Source organism: Artemia sp. Qi Xiang Cuo, chromosome 18, assembly GCF_049724085.1.
Source record: "Artemia sp. Qi Xiang Cuo chromosome 18, ASM4972408v1, whole genome shotgun sequence".
Classification (NCBI taxonomy): Eukaryota; Metazoa; Arthropoda; class Branchiopoda; order Anostraca; family Artemiidae; genus Artemia; species Artemia sp. Qi Xiang Cuo.
Window position 1 is genome coordinate 24,401,367 of NC_142811.1, and position 14,277 is coordinate 24,415,643.

Sequence of the window (14,277 nt, forward strand, 5' to 3'; positions counted from 1 at the left end):
AAAAAAAAAAAAATTCAAAGTGACAACTAGATAAATATAATCACTCCTGGAAAAAAAAATGATAATGAAACATAAAAACATGTCAATTCAGGGGGAAATACAGAAATTCGCAGTATTCCGTCCAGGGGAAACATTTCTGATTATAGTGGCTTCATATATCAGCTCATCCCTTCATGTATCAGCAAGGGTACCCGCTGGGTACCCTTGCAATGCAAGCAAAAGTTGACGGCATATTTTTTACCGAAATTGCCCCTTATTAAGCTGTTTTTTCATGTTTTCTATAATTATATGAACTTTCTTGTGTACTAATAACTGCGCTAATTACTAATAAACAATACATATTTTAGTTAGGCTCTTATACTTTCATTATTGACAAGGATCATCATTTACTTACCATTCATTACTATGAAGAATTTGTTTGTTTTTTTTTGTTCGAGCCAAATCATAAAGAAAAAATGTTTGTGGAAAACTGGAAAGGGCGTCACTCAGTCACAAATTAGAACTTATCGTTTTCCTTATTAAGGGTCAAAATCTATTGGCAGGCAGCCAACAATTGGGCAACGCGCATTTTTTCATTGGTTTTTCCCTATTCTGCTCTCTTTCCTTTAATTTCCTTATAATTATTTTATAGTCCCAAATTTCTAGGGGGCCACTGCTATCATTTAAATAAGACAATGGTACTTAGCCTATTTGTCAGTATGTATTTTCGTTTTTGATTTTACTTTAAAAAGTAAATCTATTGGGTATACTTGACTACTTCCCATTATTACCAGTATACTTGGTAACCCTATTAAAAACTCAATGCAGCACAGAGTAACTTTATATCCATCTTCTAATCTTCTCTTACCAATTTCAGGCTACCCTTCATTTGAATCATACCAGCTATTTCCAAATAACATATTTTGCGGCAATCAATTATTTTTGATTTATTTATTACTGTACCTCGTTACTTTGCATTTTGAGATTGCATGTAAGCTACACTTATTTGCAAATAACCAAATGAAATCCTCCGTCTTATCATCATCATTATTAAAAAAGTGCTCCAAAAAAGTTTTTTGAAGAAAAGTAAAGAGCAATATAAAACCTAAAATAAGAAGAAATAAATTTGTGTAATATGAATAAACTTAAAACAGTCAAAATGAATCTGTGCATGGTTGCATAGTTGAAAACCTGCTTTTGGAGGAGAAAAGGGGTCCAGTAGATCGATCTGTAGGAGGCGGAGTTGCATGAAGCCTCAAAAAGTGTAATTTTATGCCAATTCTGCTAATGTTTTGTGTGATTTCCTTCAGATTGATATGGAGGGGGGTTTATCCCCTATTCAGAAGAATATATTTCGATTAAGCACGCAGAATTTATGCTAGCAGGACAAAAGCCCCCCGCTCTTATTGCAAAAATATTTAAGTTTGATTCAAAAGATCATTCTCATTTGCTTAAAAAGGTTTGCCGTTCCAAGGAGCAATGTTTTTTACCTTCTAAGCAAAAGCAAAATTTTGTACCTCCTAAAACGAATATCTAAAGGACAAATTGTTCCATAAATGATATATATATTTTTTTTTGTATTTTTACACGAAACTGAAAGACTTTGGGGCTTAGGTGGCGTTGGGGAGGGGGCCTGCTTTCGGCAATTTTATGATTCAACTTTATAAAATTATCGCATGCATGATGTTACTTAATTTTCCTGTTTTTTTTTATCTCTTTGTTTTGCAATGTTCTTTTGTATGACATTAGTGTTGTTTTTTCTTTGTGTAATGTTTTTAAATATCACTTAATAGGTCTTCAATGTAAATATGGTTATTATAATTTAAAGACATGAATTGAATAAAAAATACAAGTTTTTTTTTCAAATGTAAGGTGACAGTAGTGACAATAGTGCTTGAAACGGACAAAAACTTTTTTCTATTTCAGGTGGGGTGTTGCCCCCTAAGCTCCCATTCTTTTGGACTAAGTTGTGGCTTATGATTTATTTTCAATACAACTAGTATCCATAATACGTTGAAACGTTAGAATCAATCCTTTAAGCCCCCCTCATACATTAGATAAAGAGCAATCATCTAAATAAAAAGTGAAAACTTAAAGTACGATTTTTGATAACAATAAATCCATTAAAAAACTTACTTTTTACATTGCTTCAAAATATGCAAAATGAATTGATTTTGAATTTACCTGTAAAAAGTAATTATACTTAACAAACTTTGTATGCTTTTCTAAAAAAGGGAAAAGGACTCCCCCCCCCCTAAAGAAGTGCAATCTAGATGGTACTTAAATTAAGAAATTGCACATGGCCAGTAACTCAGGAATGGAGATCTCCAGCTCTTACATATATAAATGAGAAATTTTGTACATTTCCTGACAAAGATGATGAAGAACCCATGTCTGTTTGAGATGTTTTTCCGAGGATCAATATATCAGGAGCAGGTTATTCCTAAAGGAATTTTACTGTTCCAGTGCACTTTTTAAGCAGGGGGCGGGGGAGGTGGATGTTTTAATCCCAATCTCCTTAATCTCGAAATATTTATTGTATATCCTATGATTTCTTTTATTTTTCGTACAATTTTCCATTTTTTATGTTTTTCAGATTCCTCTATCCGTGACCACTGCTGCTGATTCTTTTCATCGTTTTATTCTCTTTTAACTCCACAATTTTAAAAATGTAAACTGTTTAGATGTTCCAAAGTTTATTGAGAAAAAAAGAAGGCTGCTTAAATGCACAGAATTATGAGCTTAAATACATGCATTCCTTCATCAATTTTTTTTAGCCACTCAGTTTTAACTGTGTACATGGATCCTATGGTTTTTAAAGCTTATGATTTGTTTTATCATTTTATGGAGTCTTTATTTTTGCAGGAACCAGTATAAAGAGTGGTAGAACACGCAAGAGGTGCAAAACAGTACAAGGCTATGGATATTACAGATTTCCAGACACATATTCTTAACGCCTGGAGCAATGGACATTGTGTATCTGCAGTAGGCAATTGTATTATTCCTAACGATATATTTATAGTTTTGTGGAAAGTGCATTTAATGAGAAGGTGGCTATTAAAATAGGCCTATATGAAAGGAATTTACATTGTTATTTTGCAGTAAAGTCTCATTAAGTTATGTAATGTTTTTAGTTTATCTTCTCATTTGATGCCATCAAGGTTGTCATTGGCTTTGGGCAGGTGCCAGTGATGGTGCTAGATCTTTTTGGCTCCTGTGAATAAGTTGCAGGGCCTCAATGGATATTGCTATAAACCGGGAAATCACATTTATGTCATTCATTTAACTAAATCTTGTTGTTTAATTGTTTTGTGATCTCAAATGTGATTTAAAGGTAGGTTTTTGCCATGCAGCATGAAGGATTGTTCGATGCGGTATTTCCATGCTGCACAGAGATGGAAGAGTATTCTCGTGGCCTTGCATTCTTGGGTTATGCCCACACTGAGGTGTTGGGTCCTTGGCAGGTGCCAAGGGACTGCCACTGGAAAGTGCCAACAACAAGCAACATTTTTACTTCATGTTTTATCAGTTATTATATTGTTTTAATAGCACAGAAAAACAAGTCATATATTTGCGTTTAAAAAAGATAAAAATAAGAGTAAAAAATAAGGGAAATAGAGATAAAGAAATTTAGTTAAGCTTCAAGTCTTTGCAGTTTTTCAACTTCCCTCTGTTACAAGAAAATTGAGGTCGATTTTTTTAAAACAAGCTTTTTTCTGACGTCTTGAGCATGAGGGGGTCAAGTTGATCGTCTCCCATAGTTGTGTCTTCATCAGTTCTCAGTATTTCTGTCTTACTAAATATGTGTTGACTTTCAGTCACTGGTAATTAAGTAGTTTTTACAAGAGCAAATTTTGTTTGAACTGACGCGAACCCACATCTAATCTTGTTTGTTTGAGAGAACAAGTGACAAATTTGATGATGTTTCTAGTATTCTTATAAATCTTTTAAAAGCCGCATTTTAGGTTTGAATGCTTGAACAGTTATCTCTGTTATAGGAAGATCAGCACAGAAGAGGTGTGTTGCTGTGAAGGATTAAGGTTTACCAGGCAGTCAAATATAGGATTGATCAGCTCTTTTGTTTCTTTTAGCGCTTGCTGGTATTCTATGAATCCTAAGACTTTTTTAGTTGTATAATTTAAAATGTAGAAAGGGCCATTGGTAGCACTTTGCTAGTCCTTTTTCTTCGACAAATCTTCTAGGAGGTCAGCTCTGACAATGAATTCGTCTTTGCTCACCCTCTAGCCATAAGTATGAATATTTGACAGTGAGCCTTTAGTAGCACCGTCTCAATCAACGGACCGCAAACCCACAGACAAATGTTCTTCATGACTGACAGCGGTTGTTTCATCTGCAAAGATGCCAAACAAGCAGCTTCTTTTCTGAATTTTTTGACCAGCTTTGCTTTAACTATTCTAATTAGACGACTTTGGGTACGAGCTGACATACGAGCTGGTGACGTTAACAACGTTCTGCCTCTTCTTCGATGGCCTATTTCAGTGTTGTTCTTTGAAAGAAAATAAACTAGGACAACGCTCCCGCTTGGTTCTGTCCATTATATATCAACTCCTGTTTACTTAGAGTAGTGGTATCGTCTAGATTATCTTTCTTAAGTTTCTCCTTGAACAGTTGGTTTAGAGAACGATTCTTCTGTGGCTACAAAATAAATAAGGTGGCATACAGAAGTCTCGTGACTACTTAATTCAGCAAGAGGGAGGATCGTTCCAGTCTTGACACCTTTGCCATGCGTTTTATGCTAATTTACAGGTCCCGCTGTAAATGACAAACTTTTTTTCACGTTCAGTTGGGAACTCAGAAAAGACCTAGCAGTCAGTTAAATCTTTCTGGATCCTATGCTGTTAGTACGAGTACTCGTTTTACCGGTTTCTAGCAAAGGACAATTGATGTTTGAAACTTAAAGCCTGGATTTCCTCATTTATTTGGGAATCGATTTTGAGCTAAAAGGGTCCAAGTTTGATAAATTTCAGCTTTTGGAGCCTGGAAGCTTTTCTTTCGTGAGCCCATTATGACGCTCGACTCTCACAATAATAATAATAATAATAATTTATTACAAACCCGCTATAAAAAAGAAGCATGAAGAAGCGGAGCAAAACAAAAGAAAAGAGAAAATAAAGACGAAAACAAATCAACCGAACATAATAATCTACTAAATACAAACAAGTCACACTTCAACTATCAAGCAAGAAAGTCGCTGGGAAATCAAATAATAGTGCCCTGTGTTTCACGAGAGCTTGTTTTTCAAAATTCGGCATGAACTCAACAGGATCAGGTATATGATACTTTTCTAGCAGACCAGTGTTACGGAGGTAAAGTGGCAGACCAAGCAGAAACTTTAAATATTTGCAAAGGCCTGAACGGATTCGCAACATATCCGAATTCGATAGCCAATGCCAAACGGGTGAGATGTAGTGAGCAAAGGGAAGAGCGACGGCACGATACAGCCTAGCAAGGATATGCTTATTAAATTTAAACTTCAGGGCTGCAAGTTTAGCATACCCAGACCGAAAACCCGACAGAACCTGGTCAACAAAAAGAGCACGCGAGCTTCTGAGGTCGCTTCCATATGTGATACCTAGGTACTTCAACTTGCGGCTTGGAAGTACTACTTGCCCTGCAACGGTAACACGGGTAGCCTCGCGACGGGCAACTTCAGACGGCGCACGCGGGGGTTCAAATACAAGAAATTCTGTTTTAGCAGGGTTAATAACCAGACCAATATTAGTATAACCTCGACTTAGGAGATCGATATTAGCTTGAAGGTTACAAAGCGATGTGCTCACCAGTAATATGTCGTCTGCATAGCACAGTAGGCTCACATCCATACATTCAGTGTTAAAACCACCGTTAATCTTTTTTGTTACCGACGAGGTTAGTGAATTGAAGAGTACAGGGCTTAAAACCGACCCTTGACGCAGTCCCCGGTGAAGCTTAATCGGTTTCGACAGGAGTTCACTACTCAACTTAACACGGATAAGGCTACTCGAATACCAGTGCCATAGGACGGCCGCTACATGTGGGTTCACACTTTGGTGCAGCAGGTTCAAAATTAACTTTGAATGAATTACCGAATCGAACGCCGCGGACACATCTACTGCACAAATTAAAAGAGTCCGTGATTGATTCTGAGCTTTCGATACTATACGCGTAAGAAGGCGATGTGCAAATGCACAACCGAGGTGGCGACGGAACCCGAATTGTCGATTGTCAATTTTACACTTTCGTAACAGCTCAGGTAACAGAAGTCTCTCTAACACTTTGCTTAATGTACTAGAAACTGTTATAGGCCTATAGCTAGAGCAGAGGTTACGATTTTTTCCCTTCTTCAAGACGTTAGACACAATACCTAGGGCAAACGACCTAGGGACTGCACCAGAATCAAGGCACATTTGATAAAGCAGCGTCAAGTGCTCAATGAGCAGAGGTGAGCCACAGCGGAGGTGTTCAGTCACAATTCCGTCGTGCCCGGGAGCCTTGCCCTTTCTCAGCTGCTTAATAACCTGGAACACTTCGCCTATTGAGACGGTAAAATAGTTCCGTTGGCTCAAGAGGGACGCAAAAGCTCGTGAGAGCTCACTATCACTTTCGGTTGTTAGTTGGGCATGTTTAATCCCAAAAACTTCACTATAATGTTTTACCCACTGCTCCTCAGGTATGTTACTAGCAGGGTTTGTCACTGGTTTAGACTGTCTAAAAGACTTCCACATAGATACAGGATTATTTGCTGCTTCTTGGGAAGCAAGTTCGGCTTCGGCAGCTTTAAGATCACTTACAGACTTATTATACGTTTTTTTCGTTTTACGGAACTGCTCAAACAATACCCCTGACCTCGGCCTCTCGAAATCGCGCAATAAACACACCCAAAAATTAGCCCGTGCTTTGGCTTGCCTTAATTGAGGAGAGCGACTCCAGCCAGGCTTGCTGATTCCAGGTTTAAAACGGCGAGTGGGTACAGAAGCCTGCTCAGCCGTTTTCATTGCATGTATAATCTCAGTACAATAAATGTCTAGTGCTACCAAATCACTCGAGCCATGCATCAAGAGCTGAAAGGGAACTTTTATCTTTCCGAGAATCTCATCACATGTCTGTTTATACTGGTCGGCGTTTATTTTATTCCACTCAGTCTTGGTAGCATAAATTTGGGGCTTATTCGGCCTACACGGGAAGAAGTAAGCCTTAAAGCACAAGCCAAGGTGATCACTTACTGTGTGCTCAGAGTCCACGGTGACTGGAGCACCTAGAGAGAAGTTACATAGCACATGGTCAATGTTTGTCGTTGAACCGGAATTATGGATGTACGTATATGTGTCAGTCTTTTCACAGAGATCATACCCAGCTGGGATTACTGAGAAGAAGATTTAGGAGAGCTTATTTGATGGGTTCGTTAAGTCGCACTGAAAGTCACCGCAGACTAGCACTCTTCGATTGCCCAGCCTAATAAGTAAGCGCGAGAGGCGGCCAAAAGCTTCCGAGAACCGTTTTTCGGAAGAGAGGGTGTTTAGGTTTGTTGGTAGATAAACCGTGATCAGAACAAAACCCCCGGGGCCAGGAAAATCTACAGCGAGGAAGAACTCACACGATTCCAGCTTTTGACATTCAAGCGAACTGTCCGTTATGATAGCAGTGCCCCCACTAGGTCGACCACGGACTGAGGACCTTTTTGCTTCATGCATGAACACAGATTTTTGATTCAACTGTTCGAAAAGACCAAAATTTTCGGAGGTGAGTAAATGTTCTTGTAAGCACACAACATTAAATTGACGGCATAGTTCTTTAACGTAGTCTAGTTTGACTGAATTGTGCCCATAGATATTTCGGCAGACGATGGAGAGAGAAGTCATTTCGTTGTAGTGGGCTTTTTCATAGAATTTCTAACTAGTGGGCATCTCATGCTGTATGAGGGGTGGGTGTTGTGGCCTTCTGGGCATAGAGCACATTTAACTGTGGTGGACGTGCATGGGGACGTCCGTGATGCGACGTGGGCACCGGCGCACTTAGAGCATTTCGGAGCGTTGCTGCAGGCACTAGAGAGGTGCTCGAAAGATTGACAGTTAAAACATCTCTTGGGGAGCTCTTTATAGGCCTCAACCCGGAAGTGGGTGTAGTCTACAAATATTCCGCGTTTAATTGTCTGATCTCGCGCGAACGAGTCTTTAAATACAAGTTTCACTGTGCCAGAGGTGCCGAACCGGTGGACTTCCGTAACTTCGGAGTTCGCAGCAATAATTTCTTCCTCTGTGGTTGCCGGAGGAACGAATCTTGCCACCGCTAAAAACTTTGGTTTCCGGTAAGAAACCTTGACATCACGGACATTTTCTTTCAACATGTCTGCGAGGATTTGAGCTGAATCCGCCGTATCGAGAAAGGCAACTAACCCACCTTTTCGTTGAGTGATCTGGCGAATATGTCCTTTTCCACCGTTCTTTTCGATAAAATCCTTCTGTTTAGCACATGATTCAAGGCTTTCCGCCGGCACATTCGCTATCACTACAGGATTCTCAAGTCTTTCTGGTTTCGGTAGCGGGGGCCAGACAGTAGGGCCTGACGGAAGGTAGATCTTACACTGATCGATTAGTCCCTCTATTTTCTCTGTGCACTCGTTAACTCTAATTGAAAGAGAAGTCAGCACATCTTGCGGTATTCTAGGCACTTCGCCAATTTTCCAGATAGTAAATCTATAGGTGAAATTGGCTGAGTTTTCTGCATTCTTGATAGCATCGTATAAATCACCCATGAAAACATCACTCTGCAAACCAGCTCGGCGGTCCTTCATTACATATACATCTCCAAGTTGCCGCAAAATATCGTTCAGTTTGCAATGCGCAGCGTACAGAATGACTTTTCCGTAAAATTTACTTCCCGTAGCAACCACCGCGTCACGGAAAATATCGGCATATCGCAAACTTGTCTGTGCGAAATTCAGGACAGGCGCGTATATATATTCGTAAATAGTCTCCTGTGTCATACCAACGAACTTCACTGCTCGAGAGCTGAAAGTAGTCCAGAATCTTGAACGTTTTATTTTCTTTCGCACACAATACACCTTCACGCGTCGAGCGCTGAATGAACGCCTACTGAAATCACCCAGGAACAAGGGAAGCGTAAGTACCCCCTCACCTTTTCCCCGCAATTTTCGGGTAACTGAATACCAGCGGGTACAGTACGGCGTATTCAAGTTCGCTGTTACCTTAGCACTTTAAGTTGTACTACTTTTCTTCCTTCTATGAGGTGAATCTCTCAGGCTGTCTAATAAGCCTCTTTCTATACTCGCTAGTTCATTGTCATCTCTGACGCACATGTATTGCAGTGTCTACCTTGCTAGTAAGAGAAAATGACTTGAATTCAAATGCTAGTGATTTTGTTCCTCGATTGCTTCAATATTCGACAGAAGAAGATCTTGTTGATTCCCACCGCTTCTTTGTGTTCAGTTTTCTGAACAGCGAACTTCTTCTGGTGCTTTTTCTGTTTTATCATAATCTCCCATGTCAGACCTCAAGGAATAATCTATTTCAATTATTTTGGCTCTATTTGCTTCTACTGAAACTGAATATTTGTCGTGGATTGACTAGGAGAACTTTCTTAAGCGACCACAATACTGAAATATTCCCTGTATGAAACTGCACGTGTTTTGACTGGCTTTATAATTTGAACGAGGTGTTTAATTTTTTCATGCAAATACACAAAAATAAGCTCTTTCTTTCTCGGTGCAGTTTGATAATTTTTCAGGATCCTTCGGATTTGATTAATGCATCAAAAAGAGAATTGCGCTAATAAAGTATTTGAAAACAGTCGAAATTATACTGCAAGCTTAATTTTAGTCTGTTCATATCGAAACTAAAATTTCCTTAGTTTTGGCCAGGATTATTCCTGTAAAGAGCCCTACCCTTCGAAGTCACTAAAGAGTTCCCTATCATTAGATAAAAAATATGTGCTTTTATTTACTGAACTCGACTTCACCTTGAAAAATTCCCTCTCACGACTTTTAGGGAGGGGGAGATTTATACCCTCCCCCTATTAGTGACTCCTGGATGCCATATTCTCCCATAGACTTTGCTGTGTTCAAAATAGTCCATATAAATGGGATTGAGTAAGCTATATCAGACCTTCAGGCTTGAGGGAAGTTCTAAGTAGCTTATGTAATAAGTTTATGCATGCGAGTGTTATGATTATGATAGACCAGTGAAGAATATAACATGGTCCAATATAAATGCAGTTTGAACGTAACCAGTGAAGCTAGGGAGAAATAAATCGTGTAAGAAATTGTCTTGTTTTGTTGTTGTCGAGAAAAGGTAACATTTATTGTTGCAGGTGGTGCCCTCAGTTATTGCATACAAGAGATGAATATACTTAAAACCAGTCTAAGAGAGGACTGGAGCACAATGAAAAGTTTAACATCTTAAGCACTCAAAAAATTGTGTGCTTTCAAACTGTTCAGCAAACCATTTGCAAAAGTGACGTTTTATTGGTGACAGTCCCGTCTTTATTTCGGCCAAATCTTAAACTTTCCTTCACCTTGCTTCTAGTTTCAAGGCTTCTATTAAATTTATAGTTTTAACGATGAAGATATTTTTTAATTTTTTTAAAGCAAATCATCTGTCAGAAGTTGCTGCAATTGGGTCGATAGCGAATGCGGAAGCCTTTAGAGAACACCAAACAGTCATCATCATTCCAGACGCGGAAAAGGCCCATTGTTTTTTCAAAGATGTTTTTTGTCCAATCGCAAAAGCAAAAGACGTAACTGGAATTCTTTGTACTGGAGCGATACCGATTTCAGATCAAGTATCTGTGATGGGAAACAAAGCTTTGATTAAACATGTAATCATTGGAACTCCAGAAAGAGTCTATTATTTACTTCCTCGCTTCATTAGTAAGTAGTCTTCTTCCCTGCCTTTTTTTTATTATTAACTCAACATGTTTAATTTTACTTATTTCTAAAGCTCATCAGTAAAAATTATGGGTATATGCACTTAAAGTTTTTGCTTGTGATTAGTGTAGAGTCTAACTATGAAACCACTGACAAGGCTCTGGGGTACCTTACCCTAAACTATCACCGTGTAAAAAAGCGTCTTTTTTAGACGCATTTTTAGTTTAAGAACATTTAATGTTTTAATGTTATAACGAAAGAAAAAAAAAGTCTAAAAACAGATTTTGCTTTCAACAAAGCGAAAATGACATTAGCCTTTTACTATAGACCCGCTATACTTTGCCCCCCCCCCCCTAATGTGACAATGTGTAGCCCAAATTCATTTCTAAAGTATTATATTTTCATCATATTTTGTGATATTTCATTAGGATTGAGCGTCAATGAAACAGGTTTTAATTAAATGAAGCACTTGATTGGCGTATAATACACGAATACCATATTAGGTTAGGCCTCATTGCTAATTTTTATTTGTTTAATATTAATTTTAGCGTATTGGCCAACAAATTTTTAATGTTTTAGTATTAATAAACGCGAGGTAGTAGTCGGAAAACGATTTAAGACTTTATATTATAATATTAGCCAAATCGACAAGTTTGTAATTGACAACTTCAGAAATCCCTAGATACCACCCTTGATGAGAAACATGACTTAAGAATGATTTTCATTCTAATTTTCTGTTTTCGCCGTTTTTTCAACAGCCCGAAGGGCTTGTGATAATGATTTAAAAAAAGTAAATATCTTACCCCTTATCTTATCTCACATGAAAAAATTTGGACTTCTGTGTTGTAATATTAACATCAGATTTGTAATCAACCAGCTTTGAAATCTTTAGTAATATTTTTTTGCGTAGAAATCAAACAAAATTTATGAAATACGTAGTTATTGTGCATTTATTCAAGACAGTTACTCTCGAAATAATCTATGAACGGTCGTTCTTGGGGAAAATCGTAACATTTTCATGTAAGTGAAGCTGGGGATGAGAGCGCTGAAGAGGACATGGGCCCAAATGTAGTTTGGTCTCTCCACTCACACATATGGAAATTTTTTCCATGATTCACTCTCAACAAGGCTTACATATCCGCTGTTTGTGATTTGTGCACTTATTTTTATTTGAGCTTACAATTTTACATGGAAAATTGGCCTTAGATTTATAATCAGCTAGCTCGAAATTCGTAGATACCACGCTCAATGAAAACTTATGTAGATGGCATAACCAAGACAATTTCGATATAAAAATGTTAATTTTGAAACTTATTTATGAAGCTTCATTTAATATCAAATGTCAAGTGGCAAAGGTTCGATTCTGAAGGTTCGTTTTCAAATAACGTTTGATTTCTAATAGTAGACAATTATGGTTTCATTTTTTCTTTTAACGAAAAAAGTAGAATTAACGCATTTTGCAAAAATAAGAAAGCTCTAAACATCTTAAAACACGATAAAAAGAGAGAAAAAAGAAAATAAATTGTTGCACAAGGCTGCTGGAAGCAAACACAGCAGCGCAAAGCTGTGTCCATTTTTTGCTACCTTTACTTCGATTTTCACACTCCTTGGGCACCTTTAAACAGGCGGGTTGAAACCGTAGCTCCTAGAGTCTGTAGGATAGGCTTTATCCACTGCACTGTGAGTAGCACGCATCGACTGAAGAATGTCGAAAACATAGTGCAGGAATACCTCAAAATATCAAGATTTTCCTATAACATCCTATAGGTATTTTTATATAGAAATTTAATACTGTAAATTCACCAGGGCCATGACTACAAAAAATAACAAAAAAAAATAAAAAAATCATACACATTCAACATTATTTTCAGCACTAGCCCCCCCCCCCCCCTTACAAAAATCTCTCTCTATGTGGCATTCCCAATTTTATGTATTTTGCTATATTTCTTAATTGTCCCATAATCTTTTGATCCATTATTGAAGCCAACGACTCACTTATTCCCACATTACCAAAAAATAATTAATTCCTATTATTATCATTCTGTATTATCATCTTCCTATATTATCTTTTTATATTGTTTCCTATATTTATCTAATTTTCTTTAAGCTCCTAGAGTCTCTAAGCTAGGTTTTAACATCTGCACTGCCAGTAGCACACATGGACATAAAAATATTGGAAAACATAGCAGGGGGATATCAACAAATAAGATTTTTCCATAACGTCCTATTTTTGTCTGTGTTTATTTTTTTCTGAGCAAGTTTTAAAAATGCATTATTTTCACATTTACTATATTTTTCAGATAAAAATAAGGTTCAGACCCTGGTATTACTTGGAGCTTCTGTTCTCCTGGAAGATGAACAAGCATTGTCTCTTGTGAAAATTATTCAGTTTTTCCCCCCTTATGTTCAAATAGTTAGTCTAACAGAAGAATTGACTGAGTATGCAGCTCAATTTGGAGTATCTTGTCTCAATGCAGCAGTGCTATTAAAAGAATAAAAGTGTTATTCCTGCGTTTAAAGTCTTTTTCTTTAGCGAATAGTTTCATTTAGCGATTGCTGTTTCGCCATATAATTAGAAAACGTCCGAACATTACAAAATACGGCATTTTATTATGCTAAATGCTTGGCTTTTGGAGAAGGGGCGGAAAGAACGTCACATTCAGACCCCCCTCTCCAACTTCTAAGGGCATCAATATTACAGATTTGTTGATCTTATGCATTGTGAATGATTGTTGACGCTTTCTGTATTATTGTGTTGCAAATAAAATGTTTCTAACGTTAAATCACTTCAATTGTATTTTGGTCAATATACAGTAAATGCTTATTTGTTAACATCTGCTAATTTGGGCTTTTAAAATATAATAGCAAGGTCAGTGCTAGAGATTTTGAGGTATGTGGAATTTCTATTCTATGTTTGCACGTTTTTGAAACCTTCCTTTGAAATTTATGACAATGAAAAAGATTCCAGATTTAATCTAGACTGTCTAAATTCAATAAAGAAGAACTCGCCCGAGTAAGTTTAGCCTTATTCTGTAAAATAAATCTAGCGCATAAAATCATGCGAATGACTTAAAACCGATCTTTACAACATAAAAAGCGCGTAGTTCAAAGCATAGTATAGGACCAATATAGTGTAGATCGACATCAACTTTCTAATACAGATACACTGTATGGATACTTTCAAATACAACGTGCGTCAAAAAAGTAATGAGATTGAGTCTATAAGCACGAATTTATTCATGTGTCCTTAACAACACATCAAAATTCTTCAATAGTTCCATTAGGGTCGATGCACCACTGCCAAAGTTGACTACGGCCTTCTGGCTGGCGGCAACGTCATCAAAACGACGACCTTTCATATCAATTTTCAATTTAGGGAATAAGGAAAAGTCTCCCAGGGTTACACACCAGGGCTA

At 37.5% G+C, this 14,277-nt stretch overlaps 1 protein-coding gene across 3 annotated transcripts in view; it reads left to right on the forward strand.

Annotated features, from left to right (window-relative positions):
- Positions 1-13,374, forward strand: part of LOC148941353 (uncharacterized) — a 34,857-nt gene extending 21,483 nt beyond the window's left edge. For all 3 annotated transcript variants that reach the window (XM_089103821.1, XM_089103822.1, XM_089103823.1), the window contains exons 2-4: positions 2,845-2,974; positions 10,583-10,864; positions 13,162-13,374. In XM_089103821.1, coding sequence (XP_088959947.1) covers positions 2,899-2,974; positions 10,583-10,864; positions 13,162-13,358 — 555 coding nt within the window. In that variant the 5' untranslated portion in view covers positions 2,845-2,898 and the 3' untranslated portion in view covers positions 13,359-13,374. The remainder of the gene's footprint in view (positions 1-2,844; positions 2,975-10,582; positions 10,865-13,161) is intronic.
- Positions 13,375-14,277: the final 903 nt, after the last annotated feature.